Source organism: Doryrhamphus excisus, linkage group LG6 (genome assembly GCF_037039965.1).
Source record: "Doryrhamphus excisus strain RoL-2023G ecotype Guam linkage group LG6, RoL_Dexc_Guam_v1.1, whole genome shotgun sequence".
Taxonomy (NCBI): Eukaryota; Metazoa; Chordata; class Actinopteri; order Syngnathiformes; family Syngnathidae; genus Doryrhamphus; species Doryrhamphus excisus.
Genome location: NC_136362.1, coordinates 19,973,476 through 19,995,234, shown reverse-complemented (window position 1 = coordinate 19,995,234; position 21,759 = coordinate 19,973,476). Strand labels below are relative to the sequence as shown.

Sequence of the window (21,759 nt, the reverse complement as noted above, 5' to 3'; positions counted from 1 at the left end):
AGAAGGGTTTAGATTCTGTTCCACAGATGGCGTTAATGCATACGAAAGCTGCTTGCCAACCGCCAATAAACAACAGAAGAAGAAAAACACCAGGAAGAAGAACGCAATCCGACAACTTTCCGATTGAACGGGTACAAGATACCTGAATTGGATTGGGGAAAGGAATATTCCATCCCTGCTCAATTCTTTCCGTTTGAGCAAATAAACCAAAGTGAATTGGAATATTTGGGTCCATGTATACTATTGACATAATGGCTATTGACATCATATTTGCAAATGATGATTAATAAATGTTAATTATAAAAAGTGATATTGGATAATTCCTCACGGCACACCTGACGGTTTCTCAAGGTACACTAGTGTGCCGCGGCACAGTGGTTGAAAATCACTGATCTACTGTATTTTGAAAAGATTATTATTTTTATTTCCTATGGTCTTATTCAAGTGAAGACTACAAGTTTTTACATTCTAATATTAACACAGCACCTAATACATTGCAGTTTACCATGAATAGGTCAGAAGTTCAAAGAAGTAATTAAAGACATGTTTATAAAAATACCAGTGTTTGTGTGTACACAGTCTCACTGCTATTTTTCAACTAGATGCTTGTCTTACCTCTTCTACTACTCCCATCCTTATCAGACCTCTTTATCTGTCCCTTTTGGCTGCATTCAATCATTCCACCCTTTACTCCTGTATGTGCATTAAGCCACAGCCTGTCAGTCTGTCAGTGTATGAATAATTGAGGTGTATTGAGTAGGGTCAGCAGATGGTGAGATGGCTGTTATGGATCTCCAATCTGTGGGTTTCAGGAAGTGCACACACCTGTCCGGTTAAAACGTGCAAGAGCTTAGCTGGAACACTGCAAAGACCTGGGAGGGATGTACCTCCTTCCAGTGCAGGTGCAGGCATGCAACAGCAGGCACGCAAAGCCACGTGCGGCTACAAGCGAGCGTAAATAATAATAAACATGCCAGCAGCAGCTCTGTCTGTTTTTTTTCCTCCACCTGTTCTTGTGCACCTGCTACCAGCAAATGCTTTCCCAAATCTTTCCTTATCTTTCTCCTCCAGCCACCCATCTACTTTTATTTCCTGCCCCCAGCGTTTCTCGTCGGCACCCATCGAACTGCTCACTTGGCTGTCTCTTTATCTTGCTTTCACCGTGGGCCCTAACAAGCACAGCAACTGGCCCCCGGTTCTCAGCACGCCTGACAGCGCCCTCCGCCTCCCGTCGGATCAACCCTTTGACCCCTTAATCCCGCCCCCGTCCCACAGCCCGAACTCTGACTGTGACCCGCGCGAGTCACATGAGTTAACCCACACATCCACACACACACACACAGCTGAAAGTCTGCAGGCTTGCCAACCAGCATTCACACAAAATTGATCTCCACAAGCCCTACGCCCCACCCTGTGGGTTCTTCTAATCCCCCCCGCCTCCCCCCCTTGATCCTGTAACATACCCCCCTTTTTTTTCCTCTCTCCCTCTCGTACCCCTTTTCACTCCACACCCCTAATCCCATCTATCTTCTTCCGGATGAAAGCAATTTCAGCGGGTCCCCGCTTTTATCTCAACCATTCGAGAATTATGCAAAAATCAAAAAACAGTAGATAACACCACTTGCTTTTTTTGCATCTTTGTCAGAAAGCCAAGTGGTTTTTTTTTGCCACGGTCTATATTTGTTTGCAAGTGAGAATCTCCTTTTCAGGTGGTCCTCGAGTTATGGTTCTCTTCTTGACTGTACGTTCCTGAGTTTTGATGCAAGTAGGCCTGTCACGATAATCAATAAGTCGTTCATTCTTTCATTCATTTTCTACCACTTATCCTCACGAGGGCCACGAGGGTGCTGGAGCCTATCCCAGCTGTCTTCGGGTGAGAGGCGGGGTACACCCTGGACTGGTGGCCAGCCACTCACAGGGCACATACGTATAAACAAACAACCATTCACACTCATTCATACCTATGGAGAATTCGTCGCCAATTAACCTAGCATGTTTTTGGAATGTGGAAGGAAACCGGAGTACCCGAAGAAAACCCACGCATGCAAGGGGAGAACATGCAAACTTCACACAGAGATGGCCAAGGGTGGAATTGAACCCTGGTCTCCTAGCTGTGAGGCCTGTGTGCTAACCACTTAACACCATGCAGCCTAATCGATAAGTCAATTAATGAAAAAAAAAAAAGTTGATAATTTTGCTGGCCTCAAAAAATTGACATGTGCATGGATGAGTGTGTTTACTACACAGGCTGGAAGACAAGAGGGTTCATTCAATAAAGAGAGTAAACCGTCCTGTCAGCCCTTCAGCCTCAGCAGGTTAGCAAGAAAATAATAATATGAATGAAGGCACACACGGTTTAATTTTTGGAAAGTTTCATTTCTGCAGTATCAGACCTGACAGATTCATTTTTTTGCAATTTTGCACAGACATCCTTGTACAGCAGTTTCACTGGTGTAAACACAGGACCATAGACTGTAAATATATGAGCGCACATCAACATGCACTTGCACACTCGGATGCTAGCATCTGGCAGAGAGCTTAAGATGCAAACAGATGTGTACAGCAAACAACATCACAACATGGAATGGCTTGAGAACTTCCATTATAATGAGCACTTGTATATATACTTTGTTCTTTAATCGTGTTTTCTTGTATTTCTGCTTTGTCTCTTCCTCTCAAGCATAACTGTATTGATGAAATATTGAGCCGTAGAAAGGTAAACACCCTTCAACGTTGTCTCTCAGCACAGTCAATGACACAAACTGTCATATGAAAACGCCATATTTGAGCTGGACCACATATCGGCGGTGCCGCAGTAAAAATCAATGTTTCTGATGTCCTTCAACACTTCTTTCACTTGGTTATACAGTTCAGGAATTGTTCTTTGTGACATGTACATATACGTCCTCTGATATTTTTCAGAGGAGTCAGTGTGGAGCTTGTATAGCAGTTTAGATTTACTATCCACTGAAAATGACCATCATTATTGTTTAAACAAAACTGTCAAAACAAGTACGTACCAAGATAATTGTCTTGCCTGGTGGCTTGCTTCCAGAAGTTGAGAGTTCATGGAGGGTATACATGAATTTCAAAATGTGCTGCGACATTCTGAAGCAGGGCATAATGCCACTCTCTTGGGAAACAGTCAGGATTCCAACATGACAATGAGCCCAACCACACTTCCTACATGACAAGTGGCAAGGAAGCTGAAGGTGATGGACCGGATAATCATAGTTACTCCAGATCTGTACCATTTTTAGCACCTGTTGGGCACCGTCAAGTGGAATGTGGTGAAGGACAAGGTATCTAACAACCAACCATCTCTGTGATGGCGACTGTACAGTAATGCCTTGTTTATTATGATTAATTGGCTCCAGATTCCACTGTGATAAGTAAATTCTGCAATGTACATAAATTCATTAATCCAATTTGTTCATTGTTATAGAATAGAAAACCTGTTTGTGACCTTCTAAGTGTCTTTTTTTACATAATTAGAGCCATGTAGACATTAAAAAACACTCTATATCAGGGGCCTCAGACATGCGGCCCGTGGGCCAAATGTGGCCCGCAGGACACTAGTTTGAGGCCCCCGCTTTGATATGAAAGTTTAATGTTAGTGCGGCCCGCGCAAGTTTGATATGGATGCTGTATGGTATCATGTACCCAGAAAAAATTATTATGTTTGAATAATGTTCATGTTAAAGGTTAAATAACTGTTAATAGTTATCCTCCCTATCCGTGTGGAAGTGGTAAGTTTTTGGCTATTTAAGTTTAAAGGAAATAACTTGAAGGCTACCGTTTAGGTTGCTAGCTCCCTGGTTTGCGAGTTAGCATGTGTCTCAAGACCCTGCAGTTGCGCAATATGTTGTAAATAAAAAGAGTTTAAATGTGACTATAGTCGTGTTTTGTCATGTCTACAGGGCTCTAATAATGCTTTGTTCATTTTAATCTGAAAAAAATAATTTGTCTACCCACCAACCATATGTGGTTTCTTAAGTTTTTATTATTTGCCGTTTTATTATTATTATTGTTATATTTATTTATTTATTTATTACTGATTGATTGATTTTCTTTATTCTTGATTTGTTTATTTATTTTTTGTCTTATTTTGTGCAGAAAAATAAAAATTAAGATATTTGAGAACAGTGGAATGTTTTATCAGAGCTTTTATTGTAGAAAATCCGAACCAAAGCACTGAAAAAGTTTGTATATTTTTCTGTTTTTAATAAATGCGTTTTTTTTTTTTTTTTTTTTTTTGAAAACCTGATGCGGCCCAGCCTTGCCCAGACCCTAGCTCCAGTGGCCCCCAGGTAAATTGAGTTTGAGACCCCTGCTCTATATCCTATGTCATCTTTACTTTCCCATTAAATGGGCTCTATTATGCTCATTTTCAGCTTTCGTATTGAGTTGTGTTGTTTTTTCCAATTAATAATAGGCTGTGTTCAACCACAATGATTTATGAGTTAATATAATTGTTGTAACTTCCTGCATTGAGAAAGCAACATTTTTATCTTATCTATAGTTTTTTTTCCGACACTTTCTGTGCCGGTTATTGTGTGTAGCTGTTCTAAAGGAGTCCACAACGAAATACAAAGACCAGAAAATTAGTATAATAGGTCCCCTTTCATGGAGTGGTCCCTCCCTTTTAAGTGTGAAGTGGAAAAGTCCAGCAATGGAAAGGTTTTAGAAGCCCTTGATGGGAAGATAATTAAACAATGACCATTGTGACTCAAGGTTCAACAGCAATGCTGAGTGACATCATCCGGCAACGTGTTGTCCTTTCAAACAATATGTAACACGAGTATTTAAGACTTCACACCGTTTCTGGTTTCCTGGATACTATTTCACGTCTCAGATACCTGCAGCACAACAGCTCAGCTATGTGATACACGTGATTTGTGCATAATGCTGCACTATCTGACTACATTTACAGCGCTGTCTACCAGCAAGGTCAAAGCAACAGCACAGTAAGGTAGGTTCAACCAGAAAGCGGTATGTGTGTATTCCCCCTACAGCGGTTCTCTACCCGTCTGAAGCCTTACAACACAGGGAGCTTAAAAAACGTTGCTCGACACAGACAAGAGGCTCTATGCACCCGCAGGCCGGCTGAACTCAACAGTCTCAATGGATGGATAGAAATAGCACTGTTTTCCTATTCCGCGGTTTTTGCTACACAGCTAAATAGTACATCTCTGAATGAGTCTGAAACGTGCTTGACAGACATGTTGTAAATTGAAAAAACTGTAAAAACTACACAAATCAGTAGTAACTCACTGCTAAAATCCACATGAAAAATTGTTGCTAGGCAGAGTTCATGGGGCTTATTCACAACTGCCCCTTGGTACACACTTGACAGTCTGAAAAAAAAAACTATGGCTTGATTACTCATAAGTGTCTAACCCAAGTTCATTAAACAAAATTTTCTTCTTGTTGTTATTAATACACTGCAAGAATATGACTGCTTTTATCGCACGTGTATGATCATCAACAGAAAACATGTTTTATTGTTTGTATGTTTAAAAACATCATTGTGCGAATTTAAATGATTTTTTAAAAGGAAAAAAAATATTTGGTTAGCATCCATTTTGGTTAGAGCCTGACCATCTGGACCAAATTAACGATGCTAACCAAGGTTCCACTGTATTTCAGAATACACAGTATACCAGAATACCAGTATGAGTTTCAAGGGGACAAATGGGTCCATGGGTCCACAGACCACAGCATTGTTTAAGAGCAATAAAAGGTATAATACATTTTATCAGATTAGATCATTGACTACCCTGAGTAGCAATATGGGGCTTTTTAAAAAAATAAATTATCCAATTTAAGTAGCTCGAACAAGACCTTAACATTTTCTTTCGGTGTATGAGCGTAATCATCTCATCATGCTTCAGACAGAGTCTAGAGTGTTTTCAAAAAAGGGGAAAAAAAGGAAATACCTGGCACTTTCTATTTAATTCCCACAAATTCCATGTGCATGAAACTAGAAGAAAGTTGGAAATGGTTCCTTTGCAAGCTGAAAAAGCTGGTTTGCATCATTTTAGCTCTCCCCACCCACTTTCACCTTAATACCTGAACTTCCCTGCATAAATGTGTTATTACAGTATCATTACAGGGCCCATTTACTGGGACTTAGGTTCTGTGTTCTGGGGCTTGTGCAGGACTCATTATGTCATTAAGTCATTATGAGCCAGGACAGAGAGAAAATAATACCCATAATAGGAGCTACACTGGGCACTACTTAAGTCTATAGTCTCATCCGGCCTGCCTTCCGGCCTATTTACCTGTCTGCCAGTATATCTGCATGAGTGATGTGTTGCATGTTCTCGTATCACATCATCTCCAAAAAAGGTAAGTGGGAATAAAAACATCCAAAATGGACTCACCCCAGAGTTAGGATACGCGGTCCAGCCCAGTTCAGCTGTGGCCACTCGAGTGTCCATCACGGTTTCTGGATCAAAGAGAGAAAATTGGGTTTAGGTGGGGAGTTCAGAGCAAGAGAAGCTATTCTGGGCATCATTCAACAGAGCTGAACTGCATTCAGGCACTAGTGATCACTTGACACGATCACAGAAGGACAGACAATGGAAGGATCTTTTGCAGAGTTTAATAAGAAAAAGGAAAAAAAACAAGAAACCAATGCATGGCTGGAAGGCATTTGTCATACTGTGTTATTCTGTTAAAAGTGGAGTTTTGGTAAAGTGTTCTCGGTGACTGCTTAATAATTAGGAAAGTATGCCTGTTTGATTTTGACTATGGAAATTCAAGAAAATCATACAGTAATTTGTAGGTGACTGCACTGTGTTGTCTGTTGTTACTATGTTAGTACTAATATGTCAAATATGCCATCTTGCTCCAAATATTATATAATATAACGATCCCTCTTTCCCTGCTTTTGCTAGGGATGCCGATGAGTATAGGCCGATTTCCATGAAAAAAAAAAACACAACAAATGTCTTTCAAAGCCGATCACAAAAAACAACAGTGTTCTTTCACTTCACGAACAAAACATATTTATAAGCAGCACACAACAGCACGACTCTTAATTATGTCATATGGCTTATTTACTCTTTATTTATCTACTATTATGCGTAACACGAGTGTAAAGGTGACTATAGGGATGCTAGTTCATGTCTAGAGGGTTAATGTTAAAAAGTGTATTTGCAAGGCTGTAAACAGGTTTTATATACTCTTAACTATGAATTAATTTGGCATATTTGGAGGAATACAAAAAATACCTGAAGACACTCCAAAAATCTTATAGAGGTTCTACTTATTACTACACAGGATGTAGACTGACTCCGTATTTTGGTTTCCTGCAGGTCAATACTGATTGTTCAAGTAAAACTAAAGGATGAAGTCAAATATACCTTTGTGGGGTTCATAGAGGATTGTTATTGTTCTTCACACTTGTGTCTCACAATTGTAGGAAGAGACCGATCCCATCCCGTAAGAACGACAAGCGGTTTCTGTGCATCACTTTGTCTCCTATCACCAAAAGACTGTACAAAAAAAAGTAAGCCAAACAAAAAAAGGAAAAAATGATAACATACCCAGAGGAGATAAAACTTTACTGGTGGAAAAGTTCCAAACCATAGCTTCCCTTTTGCGTTGTTCCTCAGTGACTCACAGTAGATAAATGTGTCCTAAATCTCACAGGAGACGTTTACTGGCTCCATATTGATTAATATCTGCTCTTTTGGCTCATGTGAGCTCCAGAAAGAAGCAAAATCCTCTCTTACACTATTCACTCACACATATTTATGGAGTGATGGACATGTTGGCCGTAGCAGCGTGATTTGTGGAGCCACAATTTCACTTAGCCTTTTTATGGCCCAAATCTTCAGCAAGAGATATTTCACTTTTTCCATACCTTTTTTCCACAACCTAAATGTACGTATTTGTGTTGGTAGTCAAATAGGTGAAAGGTATTTCCGGGCGTTCAGCTACAGGATGCCAGCGGAGTGTTGCTGACTTGGATGCAATCCATTTAGCACAGCAAACAGTTGGCTAGCAACACCCACACGTGTTGTTGATGAGGGAGATGAATTGCAAGCTGCAGACTCTCAGTCGCTCATTCAAGGAGACGTTCCAGCCCTTCAGCGCCCACCTTTTTTGCCTTTTACTCTCAGTGAAGCGTGCCCCCGCAGATGTCGCTTTTTTAAGAAGCGCTGTGATTTAGAAATGATTCCAAAGGAAGCCTGTCATCTGTACTTCAAGTGGTTGGTTTGTGAAAAAAAAGCATACCACAGATGAATGACAAGCCACCGGCAACCTCTATCTACTCTCATTGGATGGAAACCGTCCGCAGACATGATACCAATTAGCCTGCTACAACACACACAAATACAGACATTACTGGCTGACTCCAAGAGCAAGTTTCAGTGCACATCCACAGCGACAGCCTTGTTCACGCCGAGCCTCCATCCCCAGTTTCCTTAAAATGAGCCTGTTCCAACAGCTTCAGCACTGCCATGCTTTGCCATCAGCTGGGGAGGCCCTGTAGAAGTGGAGCGTGAAACCAGCCAACGTTGCGGGGGCTGCCAACAACTTTCTCTGGGGAAATCACACGCGATTTAGTCAAATCACACAGGCGCTTGCAGGGCTGTTTCCTTTTGGAAGGGGGAGGGGGGGGGGACGAAGAAAAAGGCACAGGATGGTAAAGAGGGCGACAAAGGGGTCAAATGCCCTAGATCAGGGGTCTCAAACTCAATTTACTTGGGGGCCACTGGAGCTCGGGTCTGGGTGAGACTGGGCCGCATCAGGTTTTCCAAAAAAAAAAAAAAATGCATTTATTAAAAACAAAAAAAATTAAAAAACTTTGCTTTTGTTCCAATTTTCTACAAGAAAAGCTCTGATAAAACATTCCACTGTTCTCAAATATCTTGTTTTTTATTTTTCTACACAAAATAAGATGAAAAATAAATAAATCAAATCAAGAATAAAGAAAATCAATCAGTAATAAGGAAATAAATAAAATAATAATAAAACGGCAAATAAAAACTTATTTTTTTCAGATTAAAATGAACAAAGCATTATTAGAGCCCTGTAGACATGACAAAACACGACTATAGTCACATTTATACTCTTTTTATTTACAACATATTGCGCAACTGCAGGGTCTTGAGACACATGCTAACTTGCAAACTAGAGAGCTAGCGACCTAAACAGTAGCCTTCAAGTTATTTTTTTTAAACTTAAATAGCCAAAAACTTACCACTTCCACACGGATAGAGAGGATAATTATTAACCGTTATTTCACCTTTAACATGAACATTAATCAATATTTTTTTCTGGGTACATGATACCATACGGCATCCATATCAAACTTGCGTGGGCCGCACTAACATTAAACTTTCATATCAAGGCGGGGGCCTCAAACTAGTATCCTGCGGTCCACATTTGACCCGTGGGCCGCGTGTTTGAGACCCCTGCCCTAGATAGAGGTGTCTTGTGACCTAATGCCTCCTTTTGATAGTAGCAAATGAGTAAATGGAGTATCGTACAGTGAAGAAAATAAGTATTTGAACACCCTGCTATTTTGCTATTTCTCCCACTTAGAAATCATGGAGGGGTCTGAAATTTTCATTGTAGGTGCATGTCCACTGTGAGAGAGATAAACTAAAAAGAAAAATCCAGAAATCACAATGCATGATTTTTTAACAATTTATTTGTGTGATACAGCTGCAAATAAGTATTTGAACACCTGTGTATCATCTAGAATTCTGACCCTGAAAGACCTGTTAGTCTGCCCATTAGAAGTCCACCTGCACTCCATGTATCATCCTGAATCAGATGCACCTGTTTGAGGTCGTTAGCTGCATAAAGACACCTGTCCACCCCATACAATCAGTAAGACTTTAACTTGTAACATGGCGAAGACCAAAGAGCTGTCCAAAGACACCAGAGACAAAATTGTACACCTCCACAAGGCTGGAAAGGGCTACGGAGCAATTACCAAGCAGCTTGGTGAAAAAAGGTCCACTGTTGGAGCTATCATTAGAAAATGGAAGAAGCTAAACATGACGGTCAATCTCAATCGGAGTGGAGCCCCATGCAAGATATCACCTCGTGGGGTCACAATGATTCTAAGAAAGGTGAGGAATCAGCCCAGAACTACACGACAGGACTTGGTCAATGACCTGAAAAGAGCTGGGACCACCGTTTCCAAGGTTACTGTAGGTAATACACTAAGACGTCATGATGTGAAATCATGCATGGCACGAAAGGTTCCCCTGCTTAAACCAGCACATGTCAAGGCCCGTCTTAAGTTTGCATATGACCATTTGGATGATACAGAGGAGTCATGGGAGAAAGTTTTATGGTCAGATGAGACCAAAATAGAACTTTTTGGTCATAATTCCAATAAGCGTGTTTGGAGGAAGAAGAATGAAGAGTACAATCCGAAGAACACCATCCCTACTGTGAAGCATGGGGGTGGTAGCATCATGCTTTGGGGGTGTTTTTCTGCACATGGGACAGGGCGAGTGCACTGCATTAAAGAGAGGATGAGTGGGGCCGTGTATTGTGAGATTTTGGGGAACAACCTCCTTCCCTCTGTCAGAGCATTGAAGATGGGTCGTGGCTGGGTCTTCCAACACGACAACGACCCGAAGCACACAGCCAGGAAAACCAAGGAGTGGCTCCGTAAGAAGCATATCAAGGTTCTAGCATGGCCCAGCCAGTCTCCAGACCTGAACCCAATCGAAAATCTTTGGAGGGAGCTCAAACTCCGTGTTTCTCAGCGACAGCCCAGAAACCTGACTGATCTAGAGAAGATCTGTGTGGAGGAGTGGGCCAAGATCCCTCCTGCAGTGTGTGCAAACCTGGTGAAAAACTACAGGAAACGTTTGACCTCTGTAATAGCAAACAAAGGCTACTGTACCAAATATTAACATTCATTTTCTCAGGTGTTCAAATACTTATTAGCAGCTGTATCACACAAATAAATTGTTAAAAAATCATGCATTGTGATTTCTGGATTTTTCTTTTTAGTTTATCTCTCTCACAGTGGACATGCACCTACGATGAAAATTTCAGACCCCTCCATGATTTCTAAGTGGGAGAAATAGCAAAATAGCAGGGTGTTCAAATACTTATTTTCTTCACTGTAAGTGGTTACTTGTGACAGGGCGGGGCTCAAACACCTGTCCACATTTAGTGTGTCTGCATGGCAGCTTTAAATGAGTCATTGCTGTCAATCATGAGTGGTGGTCCCCAACCGATACCGGTCCACGCATGGAGACTTGCGTAAACAGTGCATGTTCACCCTGTGAACATGCTAAACATGCTAGGTTTATCGGCGACTTCAAATTGTCCATAGGTATGAATGTGAGTGTGAATGGTTGTTTGTCTATATGTGCCCTGTGATTGGCTGGCCACCAGTCCAGGGTGTACCCCGCCTCTCGCCCGAAGACAGCTGGGATAGGCTCCAGCACCCCCGCGACCCTTGTGAGGATAAGCGGTAGAAAATGAATGAATGAATGCTGTATGCAAAGTTTTGGTTATTAAACATTCAGTTTTTTAAAAAGCTTGACACAAAATGGACCTCAATGTGTACAAAAAAAACAAATGGTCCAACACTCAAATGCCAATACCTTCAAGCAAATAATATCACAACATATAATTGTGACGAACATTCCAAATAAAGGTTTGCAAAAACACCCACCAGCTCAGTGAAATGAAAACAGGGTAGCGACTGAGTAGCTACTGCACCCACATGCAGTACAGTTACTGCAGTCAAGCTATAGCTTGTACTTCACTTCCAAACACTCTTTTACAGAATCACAGACACACAAACTCGTTATCACACTTTTCTTGGTGTGGTGAATTCAACAGCGTGGAAGTATGACATAACATACAATTTGTATATTGTCCTCTTTGACAAACACAGCAATGCGATCAGAAATGCTAATAATTGGCTGCTAAATAATAATAATAACAACAACATTAATGACGTCACCTTGCGAGCTTTTACTGTCATCTCAATTACTGCTATGTGTGTTCTCACTCATGTTGGCCTTTGTGACACAATCCCTCCAAATGGCCAATTTTGGTTTTGACTGGTGGTAACTAGAAGCCTGTAACCCAAATTTTAACAAGAAATAATTTTAAGTGGGCGGCACGGTCTCACAGCTAGGAGATCAGGGTTCAATTCCCACCCTCGGCCATCTCTGTGTGGAGTTTGCATGCGTGGGTTTTCTCCGGTTTCCTCCCACATTCCAAAAACATGCTAGGTTAATTGGTGACTCCAAATTGTCCATAGGTATGAATGTGAGTGTGAATGGTTGTTTGTCTATATATGCCCTGTGATTGGCTGGCGATCAGTCCAGGGTGTACCCCGCCTCTTGCCCAAAGACAGCTGGGATAGGCTCCAGCACCCCCCGCGACCCTCGTGAGGAAAAAGCGGTAGAAAATGAATGAATGAATGAATGAATAATTTTAAGTTGGGACACTTGTATGCCACTGTATAAATGACAATAAAAAATACTTGCTATGCTCGTACATTCTCTAGTTCTTCAGTTTCTCCATCTGAGTCCAGCAAGAGGCACTGAATAAATAAAGGGAATTTCCATTAACTTGTTATTAATGACCAGTCCAGGCTGTACACCCGCCAAAGTCCGCTGGGATAGGCTCCAGCATACCCTCGCAATTCTATTGAGGATTCTCTTGAGGGAAAAGAGGTTGTCTTGTCTTTTCGGATTAAAATAAGAGGTAACTACACAGAACTTTCCCACTCCAGATAACATCAAATCAATGAATTAATCCTTAACTTTTCTCATAGACCCAAGTACCCAGACTATAAAGTCACATTTTACCGAGTGAGGCATTCACAAGATAACTAAAACACCAATTGTGGGCCTCTCTCGTTTCAAGTGGAGCCCAGATTCTTGATTCCTGCTATGTCAGCTCTGCCGGCAATCCACATTAAATTCAAAACAGCCAGTTTATAAAAAAAAAAGAGGTATTAATAAAGAAAGCTAAAGGCTGACTTGGCAAGCACGGCTCATAAATCTATTGGAAAACAATAGCTTGTAGGTGTCAGACTAGTCGTCCTTAGATGGATTCAAAGCCCTGCACACGGCTGCAGGATGTGCCGTTGCAGGTAATGTTGCAGAATATTAGTTCTAGTAAATCATGTGACGAATGTGGTTTTGCTTGTCAAAAACAAAAAAGCAGGCTCTGGCATGAGCAAGACACACCCAACGTATGATGACCCAAGATAAGACAGCCCACATCCTCCTCATTAGGGACTCATGATGGATCGATACCTAATAGTGAGCAGTTTCTACAGATGGCAGGAGGTGGGTGCAACGATAGAGCGAGAGAGACTGCATTAAACATTGATGGGGACCCTGTGGTCGCAATCGATAAGGCTGCGCTCTCTTCACACAATTACACGTCAGCAAGCAGTGGTATGATACATGACATGGTTACATATTGCAAAGACGTCCATGAAATAGGAGTACAAAGAACCCAGAACAGCAGGAACGAATGGTGCAATTGTTCCACGTCGTGTGAGCTTCAAATGTACCGTCTTTGCAGTTTGCAAACGAGCCTGACAACATGTTTGTGTAATTCAAGCCTTTGGTGGCCCTGCTTGTATGATTGCATGGCTGCTGGTCGATAGAACATGTGCTGAGCCGCCTCTCTGAAGCCTCCCCAGTCAATAAGGCGGACAATTCTCCACAGATTTCCCTTTGCATCCCATAACACTCCTTTTCCATTCATCTATCCTCTGACACGCACCACCACCACTCAAGGATGCTGGCACACTTTGTAATTCAATGAGACAATCACATCCAGATGCCAAACGCGAGGCTAAGAGGACCCTCGCTTTGTGATTGGAGTAACAAACTGAAATAAGATCTATGGGCCTCGAGGAACGTTATTTCAGAAGGCTTGTATCCTCTTTGGATGTGGAATCAAGATGGGAAGACAAAGAGGGGGGGAGACTGACAGAGTTTGGGGGAGAATTGAGCAGGGCTGAAATGAGCACTTAACAGTGATGAAGCCCCATGGTGGCAGAGCGTGCTGAGCCTGCCATCTTAATACAAGGCTGAAAACAAAGTGGCAACACACAAGACTGAAAGCTGCTGTGTGTCCCAAACTAATCAGCTTGGCACTCAAGGGGCGTTCCCCATAATGGAAAAAAAGGAGAATTCCTGACAGCTAAATGAATTGATTGGCACAAATAAATACAAAGAATGAGCCTAAAAATTGTTTAAAGGACAACTATTTTGGAATTTTTTTGGATCCCTGCAAACCTTAAAATGCTCCTTTTTCTGTGTGTTCACGTGCGAGCAGGTTTCACGATTTTTTTCACAATTTTTTTTCAAAAATCTCGAATTACATGAGGTATGTAACCTGCATATTACCAAAGACCAGGACATTTTTTTTCAACCAAACATTCGCTCCCAAAGACGTGGTGATGACACAACTCCACAATAAAAGAGATCATATATGGTGCAATTTCAAGCCAAAAAAATGGCCACTAGGTGGCAGAAGTGCCTTTTATAAGAGCTCGGCCTGCATTGTTCGCATTGAAATACATGTTCCGCAGCAACCAGAAGGTGAAAAGGCATCTCGCCATGTAATCTATCTTTGGAGTATGATGCCTCCTTTTAAGTCATTCAATCCCAGCCATTTTTCAGAAGACATCCCTCTCAGTATCAGCCATTTTTGACAGATTTTTCAAGGCACATAGAATATGTCCTCTGGCTATATAACGAGGTACCTATTCAAAGAAAGATTACTAAGTTTGTTTCTACCTTTTTCAGCAGTGGAACATACAGTTGGTAAGGCTCAACAAACAAAGGAGCAAAAACGCTTTTTGATACATTTCTCAACAAAAAAAGAAGAAAAAAAGGCATGTAGTGAAAAGATACTGTACATTTCAAGCATAACTTTCACTTTCAACAAACATAGCCATATATTTAGCTAAATACTGTAAACATAAACAACACCAAAATGGTTGTTTTAAATGAAAATTTATCTACAAATATAATAAATAACACTGTGAACTATTTACAATTTTCACATTTGAAACTGAACTGTGTGAAAAATTTTTTTTATTACGGCATACAGTAATTAAGTCGTCTTTCGCCACGGTTAGAATTTTGTGGCTTTACTGTATCACAGGTTTTCAAAACTATATGATTTCGTAAATCATGCGGTTATGTGATTGAATAGTGTTTTTTTAATGCATTTTTTTTGCCTAGAAGCAAAGTTTCAGACATAAAACGGGCTAAATAAACTAAATAATTAATAAGACACATTGCGATATGCGGTATCTACTCTGGTCACTACGTGTCAGACAAATATAGAATCGCTAAACTTGATTGCCAGAACAACAGGCTTTTATTGCAGGTTTAAAACAGGTTTTCTATATTCATTCTTTCATTCATTCATTTTCTACCGCTTTTTCCTCACGAGGGTCGCGGGGGGTGCTGGAGCCTATCCCAGCTGTCTTCGGGCGAGAGGTGGGGTACACCCTGGACTGGTCGCCAGCCAATCACAGGGCACATATAGACAAACAACTGTTTTCTATATTCTACTTCAGAAAATATTCCATGTATAAATAAGGAATCCCTTTTCACTGAAATTCTATGTTAAACCTGCAATAGAAATTGACTAACCTGAATGAAGCCTAACCTTCTTTTATTATGTTACTATATATATACGTATATATATATATATATATATATTATGCATGTTGTGTTTTGAGCACCCACTTCAGTTAGCAAATACAGTGTCTTGCTATTTCAAGGTCTCATAGTGAGAGCTGCTTCAGGGTAAAAAGGAATATAAAAGAGGTGATAGTGCTGACTTCCCAGTCACGGGCTACAATAAAGAATCAGTGTAATCAAATGTGAGATTTATTTCATTTATCACCACACAGAGACTGTCACTCATCCTCAAGGCTTTACATGCACGAGTACAGTACAGGCAACAGGAAATACAAAAGAGAAATATGTTACTTCCATGTCTCTCTGAAGACGAGGATGACAACGTGGCTGATTTGAAAATTGAACTGGAAACCATCTGCCATCTTGAGTGACATTAGAAACATGTGAGGCACACATATTACTGGAGAACCGCTCTGGGCAGAGTGAAAATAACATTTCCAGCATGAAGAAAGGCCAACGACACGAAGAAAAGGAGGGAGAGAGGGGGGAGGTGCCATGAAATCAGTGGCAGATGTTATGAAAATTAATATACATGCAAGATCTGCAGAAACTGATGAAATTAGGCAATAATTTCATCACAGCAAGGTGACATTCTCTCAGCAGGACACATCTGGGACGCCGTGTCACAAAATCCTTATGAGTCCACCTTGCACTATTATTTCCCCATGGTGTATAATTGACTTGCTTATTGGATGTAAGAACAATTCACGTGTCACGCTTAGGAGAACACAAAACACCAATATTTCAAATATGTACATACGTAATAAAAAGTTTGACATTTTCTCGAGCATTACAAAAACAGACTGGCGCTTATAAATATGAATCAACCAAATGATTTCTCTGCAAATTAGCCAGAGCTTTTCTTCCTGTCATTCACCTGCTTGAAAAAGATAACTCAAAGGGTTGTAAATTAGCAAACAGCAGAGGAGGAGTTGCAATGCCAATATTAATGTGCCAAAAAACAGTCTAAAATAACCTGAACAGTTCAGTTGTGACCGACTGAATGCCCTGAGTATACAATGACCCAGATGAATGAGAATATACTATATAATATAGAGGAATTAAAATGGTTGTTTAAGTAACCACATGCTGAATATACAGTATTTAATACATACAGTATAGTACATATATTATTATGAATACATATATTCATATTTCCATCAATTTTCTATGTTGCTATCCTCACTCGGGTCGCAGGAGTATGCTGGAACCTATCACAGCTTATATTCATATTTAATAGACATATAATTTGAGTTGATGATGGGCAGTAATGATACATTTTTGCTAAACCATGGGGAAAATGATGTGGGAAAACCATGAATTATGCACATTTAATGTGTAAACTCTTAATAATAAAGCACTTTCATATTATTCATTGTTCATAAACAACCATTCACACGCACATTCATACCTATGGACAATTTGGAGTCGTCAATTAACCTAGCATGTTTTTGGAATGTGGGAGGAAACCGGAGTACCCGGAGAAAACCCTGGAATTGAACCCTGGTCTCCTCGCTGTGAGGTCTGTGTGCTAACCACTCGACCACCGTGCCGCCACTTTCATATTATTCATTCATTCATTTTCTACCGCCTTTTCCTCATGAGGGTCGCAGGGGTGCTAGAGCCTATCCCAACTGTCTTCGGGCGAGAAGCAGGGTAAACCCTGGACTGGTCACCAGCCAATCACAGGGCACATATAGACAAACAACCATTCACACTCACATTCATACCTATGAACAATTTGAAGTCGCTAATTAGCCTAGCATGTTTTTGGAATGTGGGAGGAAACCGGAGTACCCAGAGAAAACCCTGGAATTGAACCCTGGTCTCCTAGCTGTGAGGTCTGTGCGCTAACCACTCGATCACCGTGTCGCCACTTTCATATTATGATTTGCAAAATGTTTGATAATATTGGAGAAGGACACAACAAGTCATAGTCCAAGTCTGAATAAAACCCTGCCAAAACAAAAATTGCTGCAGTTTTAATGGCACTGTTGATACCGATGCGTTCACTTGTACGACACGTGGCAGCTGTTGACTCAGATCAGGCCCGTGGCATTTGTGTTACAAGACCTGCATCGCTAACAAGACCAGTCTTTTTAATTTAATAGCGGTCAGCACTGTAACAGAAAAACAGCACACAAGCATTACCGACACGTGTCTTTCTTTCACTCCCTATCCTGTTCAAGGGAGTAGGGCACATCATTTGCATTCATTAACATTACATTAGCAGAAGAAGTGATCTTTAGAAAGCAGGCTGCTGGAGAGTGTCATCTTTAATTCATCATATCCCCAACATTCACCCACCCTCTGGCACCCCCTTTACCGTCACCCCTAACTCCCCCCCTCGTAGGTCCCTCGCTCATCCACCCCATCTCCTTTTATTCCATCTAACCCCAGTGCGTCATTTCCCTCGTGTCCATGAGCGTTTCCTCGCTTCCCATTCATCAGTCCTTCACCCTCGTCATTTTTTACCTGTCTCTCTTGGTTTTGTTGCCTTCACGCTTCCACTTATCTTTGCTTCCTCCTCTTGTCAAACTGAAGGCTTTGATTTTTTTGCATTGCATCAATTCTGGATAGAATGGCAACAAGATAGAGTATAACCAAAAAAAAGCACTATTTTCGCTAATGTTCTGCTACTAGGAATATCACTAACCAGCCATTTATTTCTCTACCCCTTGGCATAGAATAAACACAAAAATAAATAAACACAGCATGCAATTGATCATATATGGTTACATCAATCTCTGAAATGTAGCACCTGCCCCTCAATGCTAATATACATTCAATATCCTGCTGGGAAAAACCTGTAACATATAACTATTCTTACTAGGGGCTGCACGGTGAAGGAGTGGTTAGCGTGCAGGCCACACAGCTAGGAGATTGGGTTTGATTCTCCGCTTGGGCATCTCTGTGCCCAAAGACAGCTGGGATAGGCGGTAGAGAAAATGTTTGGATGGATATTCTTACTCGTAGTCATTGTAATATTTGCAGGAAAGTAAAGTTCCATAACTATATTGCTTAAAATTATACGAAAAATGAACACATGCTAATGAGTAGTCGGTTCAATTCTCCTAAATCAGGTTTGGGATTGCAGAAGAATGCCAACTAATCTGAAAGTCAGTACAGAGATTTGATACTATTACTATATTGAATAAACAATGTAGTAGGACACAACTCAAAAACAAAAAATACCTGTCAGTCACATGGTCACAGATGAACAGTAAATGGAGATAAAGGTTGAAATGTTGCGCTTTGGTCTCATGTTCATCTTTTAATATCAAATCCAAATGCTGTCAGTATGCAGCAAAAAAATAAGTAATTGGCCACACTGTAGTCTCTGTTTACATAACAATGTTTGTACCAATACAAGCAGAACCATTAAGAATGCCACTAAGACACTAAGGTCTAATGCAGGGGTCTCAAACTCAATTTACTTGAGGGCCACTGGAGCTCGGGTCTGGGCGAGGCTGGGCCGCATCAGGTTTTCAAAAAAAAACAAAAAAACGCATTTATTAAAAACAAAAAAATTTAAAAAAACTTTGGTTCCAATTTTCTACAAGAAAAGCTCTGATAAAACATTCCACTGTTCTCAAATATCTTACTTTTTATTTTTCTACACAAAATAAGATGAAAAATAAATAAACAAATCAAGAATAAAGAAAATCAATCAATCAGTAATAAATAAATAAATATAATAATAATAATAAAACGGCAAATAATAAAAACTTAAGAAACCACATATAGTTGGTGGGTAGACAAATTATTTTTTTCAGATTAAAATAAACAAAGCATTATTAGAGCCCTGTAGACATGACAAAACACGACTATAGTCACATTTATACTCTTTTTATTTACAACATATTGCGCAACTGCAGGGTCTTGAGACACATGCTAACTCGCAAACTAGAGAGCTAGCGACCTAAACGGTAGCCTTCAAGTTATTTCCTTTAAACTTAAATAGCCACAAACTTACCACTTCCACATGGATAGGGAGGATAACTATTAACAGTTATTTAACCTTTAACATGAACATTAATCAAACGTAATAATTTTTTCTGGGTACATGATACCATACAGCATCCATATCAAACTTGCGCGGGCCGCACTAACATTAAACTTTCATATCAAGGCGGGGGCCTCAAACTAGTTTCCTGCGGGCCACATTTGGCCCGCGGGCCGCATGTTTGAGACCCCTGGTCTAATGGTATAACTATAGACGCTCTTTATAAAAAGGAGGCAGACATAAGAACACAAAGTATGCAAACCAAGTTGGAAGGTTTTCCATAGCCTTAAATGTGAACTTGGTGCCCTTGACGGGAATTGTATTCATGTCATTGCATCCATGTATATTGTTCTTTATGGATGTGCAGATCTGGAATACAACATGCAGACAAAAGAAGTTGATCTGATGTTGTGGCATACAAAAGAGGTAAATGTTATTTCAATTATGTTCATGAAAGACAACTGTAATGTTGTTCATCTTGCTTGATTCAAGCCTAGATAAAATGATAATGATTGTTTCCATGGGAATCGCTGGATATGTGTGTTGGGTCGCTGAAAATTGGCTGTCCGAACCAAATACAGGACACTCTGAGAATTCTGCAATACAGTCCACAAGTTTCTTGTTCCACAGTACAGTTCCTGATTCACGGTTAGTGCAAATGGCCGACTTCACAATGCCTATGTTGGATGGTAGCCACATTCCAGTAATTGCATCAGAGAATTGTCAACCAGACCACTACAACCACAAAGGATATCGTTCAGCTGTTCAGCAAAAATGACTTTTATGGGATGTATGTGTGGGCTTTCCATGGAGAGTGCTTTATACAAGAGAGTGCGCTAGTCACATTTGTGGGAGGGTTTAAGTAACCGAGCCTTTCCCAAGCCTTTTGGGACACGGGCAAATTGAACCTTGAACAACGCGAGTACAAGTACAGGCTGAGCAGTGTAAAATGCCTTGTGGGAAAGGCTTCTGGCTAAACCCAACTTTATGAAGTAGACTCCAGCTAAGACTTGCTTCTGTCCCAGGTTACTTCCTGAATTAGGGGAGTTTTTATTGTTACACTTGGCACAAGATTTTGGGGGGTTCTGGACTTTTTTACAACAGAAATCCTAGAATCTGTTTAATCTTTGTTCTAACGTAATTGTTCGACTTTTGAGAGAAGAGGTTCTGTTGTTTCAGGTTTTCATAAATAAACAAACCAAAAAAAAAAAAACAAAACGAAAGTATCTCAAGGCATCTCCGTCCCAAGCTAGATGAGCCGTGTATACGCCCCCCTACTTCATAGAAAACAAAGACCTTTATTGTCTTTCAGAGGTGTGGTCTCAAACCTAACTTGTGAAACAAACTGAAACAGCAAAGGCTATGTCAACCACTGACAAATGCAATGTTACAGCTCACAGAAACGAGAGTAGTAGTGTTTGCTATGGCAGCAGACCAGCAGACCAGCAGACCAGCAGCAGCAATAATCCACTGGCTTCCTCCAACCATCACAATTGTCATTACTGCTTGGCCTGCCTGTCTGCTTTCAAGAAACGTGGCAATTTGCTGCTCCAAAATGAGGCAATTACACCTCTTTACAGGGTGCTCACCTCACAAAACGTCTTTTAGACAGAGAAAGACTCCTCCCCCCATCATGTATGGCACAACACTTTGGCTGCATTCCCAGTCAGGCAACCGCACGCACCCCCCCAAGCTACTTTTGTCGGGTTGCAACTGCCATGCCCACCCACTCTCTGTCCAACCAAAGAAAACACAAGCAGAAATGTGATCACATTTAATGACGCCGCTAAAAAGAATTTCCCTGTCGTTGCCTACAAATGTATGTATTGACAAGAAACATAAGGACCTCATTAATACTACTTTACAACAGGACGCCTGTGCCAAGAATGGCTTCCAAATCGGGAAAATGGAACACGATGCTCTGAGGAACGGGATGGAAATGGCATTGAGATTTAATCTTTCCCAAAAGGAAATACAGCATCTCCAGAAGTCAATCAAGGTTTGACATTTTCTAAACTTCTCTCATCACAAAGTTGGTCCATCAGTGCATCTGTGGCCCGGAGA

The 21,759-nt window shown here is 40.8% G+C and overlaps 1 protein-coding gene across 2 annotated transcripts in view; it reads right to left on the bottom strand.

The window, feature by feature from the left end:
- Nucleotides 1-21,759, bottom strand: part of ephb1 (EPH receptor B1) — a 170,332-nt gene that overhangs the window by 108,302 nt on the left and 40,271 nt on the right. For both annotated transcript variants that reach the window (XM_058067568.2, XM_058067569.2), the window contains exon 2: nucleotides 6,387-6,451. In XM_058067568.2, the coding sequence (XP_057923551.1) occupies nucleotides 6,387-6,451 (65 nt within the window). The remainder of the gene's footprint in view (nucleotides 1-6,386; nucleotides 6,452-21,759) is intronic.